This window comes from Emiliania huxleyi (assembly GCF_000372725.1).
Source record: "Emiliania huxleyi CCMP1516 unplaced genomic scaffold EMIHUscaffold_2964, whole genome shotgun sequence".
In the NCBI taxonomy this organism is placed as follows: Eukaryota; Haptophyta; order Isochrysidales; family Noelaerhabdaceae; genus Emiliania; species Emiliania huxleyi.
In genome coordinates this window covers 1-2,168 of record NW_005199798.1, presented here as the reverse complement: position 1 = coordinate 2,168, position 2,168 = coordinate 1, and the positions used below count along the sequence as shown (strand labels likewise).

The 2,168-nt window shown below is 67.0% G+C and overlaps 1 protein-coding gene across 1 annotated transcript; it reads left to right on the top strand.

The window, feature by feature from the left end:
• Nucleotides 1-117: 117 nt before the first annotated feature.
• EMIHUDRAFT_123706 (hypothetical protein) lies at nucleotides 118-2,009 on the top strand (the record flags this gene model as incomplete). The annotated part of the gene is made up of 4 exons (XM_005775687.1): nucleotides 118-348; nucleotides 455-1,119; nucleotides 1,187-1,598; nucleotides 1,806-2,009. Coding segments are annotated over 4 exons (1,512 nt in total), but the record flags the coding sequence as incomplete, so codon positions are not given.
• Nucleotides 2,010-2,168: the final 159 nt, after the last annotated feature.

Sequence of the window (2,168 nt, the reverse complement as noted above, 5' to 3'; positions counted from 1 at the left end):
TCGGCGGTGCCGCCCGGGCGCCTCGAGAAGCCGCCCAACAAAGAGGTGGCAGTCGCCACTGCACCTGTCGGGCCCTTGGCGCCGGGCAACACCCAATCTCGTCTCACGTTACTGTAGGCGGCGGCAAAGCCTCCCCGAGAGAAGGCTGTCGCCGAGGCCGCACCGGGAAAGGCGGCAAAGGTGACGGCGGCGGCGGCGGCGGCGGCACCAGAGGCGGACGAAGCCACCACCGAGACTGCGCCCGGGTGCAAGCTCGCCGACAAGCGGCGGCGCAAGAAGGAGAATGCGCGCGAGAAGCAGCGGCGCGAGTTGGAGGAGGACGCGCTGCTGCAGGATCGGATCCGCGAGGTGGAGGAGGAGAAGCTGCGGCAGCGCATTGAGGCCCACCAGAGCAGCTCGAGCGGCCAGGCGCTTTTCCAGCAAACGCTCACTCCCCTTCCCCCTGTTCCTTCAGGATGCGTCAAAGGAGAAGGCTCAGCTGGCGGAGGCCAAGGAGGAGGCTCGGCTCGCGGCGGACACGACCAAGCTCACCAAGGTGGCCGCCTCGCCGCCGCGGCCGCCGCCTCCTAGACCGCGGCCGCTCGCCATGGCGGAGCGTTGCTTCACCCACGCGCCTTCCGGGCTCGTCAAGCAGATCGAGGTGTTCGAGGAGGTGCTGCGAGAGATGGTCCGTGATGGAGACGTCGACGCCGTCGAGGGGATCCTCGATGCCGGCCTTGACGTGAGCGCGCCGCAGGAGACGGACGGGCGGACGCTGCTGTTCCACGCGTGCCGCTACAACCAGCCCGCCATGGCGGAGCTCCTTCTGCAGCGCGGCGCGACCGTCGACGTCGAGGCGCTGAATGTGGCTGCGATACTCCGTCGCCCGGCTCTCGTACGCCTGCTTCTGGACCCGAAATGGGATGTGGATTACGAGGTCGTTGACTCGGCCTTAATCAACGTCGAGCGCATGACTGACGGCAAGATCCACGAGGGCCCGATTTCACCATCCGAGCCAAAAGTGTCCGATGTGCTCCTCGCCTTCCGTGAGGCGGGCTTCTGCCGAGAGAAGGGGTTCGTCCTCTACCGCTCTGCTATGGAGTTCACGCAAGTGGGCGGTCCCCCCACCGTGGTCGAAATGTGCCCTCCCCTCCGCGAGCGAGGCTACGGCGTGAGCAGCGTCTCATTCCATCTCGACCGTGAACAGGTACCTCGATGCCGGCCTGGACGTCAACTTCTCGGTGCCGGTCGCGGAGGACACAATCACGCTACTGGCGCTCGCGTGCGAGAACGGCAACGCCGAGGTGGCATCGCTGCTGCTGAGCCGGGGAGCGGTGGAGTCCAGCGCTTTGTGCCGCGCTGTGGTGGGCAGGCACGCGGACGTGGTCCGCGTGCTTCTCGCAGCGGGGCCGAGTCGCAAGTACATCGACGAGGCGGCGCACCTAGCCGGACACGTGGCGGAGGAGCGTAAGCTCTACCACTGCGATGTGCTCCAGGCATTCCTCGAGGCGGGCTACCTCTGCTTCTACTCAGCCAGAGGAGTCACCGACGCCGAAGCCGACCCAGAAGTGGTCGAGGCGTACCTCAACGCCGGCGGCGACGTCAACTACTCGCTTGTGGTTGTCCGGCCGGGCTCGCGCAAGCGCAAGACCGGCCTCACGCTTCTCATGCTCGCGTCTCTCAACGGCAACCTTGAGGTGGTGCGCACGCTGCTGCGCCGCGGCGCGGCGGCCGACCGGAGGGCTAGCAACGGCAACAGCGCGCTGAGGATGGCTCTCACAGTTGAGCCTATGCCCAAGATCGACGGCCGCGTGGTCCGCATCCAGCCCCAGCAGCGCGTCGCGATCGTGCGCGAGCTCATCGAGTACGGTGCGGCGAGCGGCGATGACCTCGGCAGAGTGCTGTTTGAGGCCGAGCAGCGGCGGAAGCGCGCCAAGGTGAAGGCGACGATGAAGCTGGAGTCCGAGATCGTCAAGCTCCTCGTCCCGCCAAAGGGGGACAAGAAACCCTCCCTCTTCCCAGGCGGGTGACGCCGGGCGACGGGCCGCCTCCGCCAAATTGTTACTTGGAGCTCCTCCCCCCTGGCCCGTGGGGAATGCCCCCCCCGGCCCAATGAACGAAAAGTCCCTTTCCTGTATCCTCCGCGGGGAAGCCTTTGGCCACCCCGCACCTTTGTTCAAGGGCCCTTC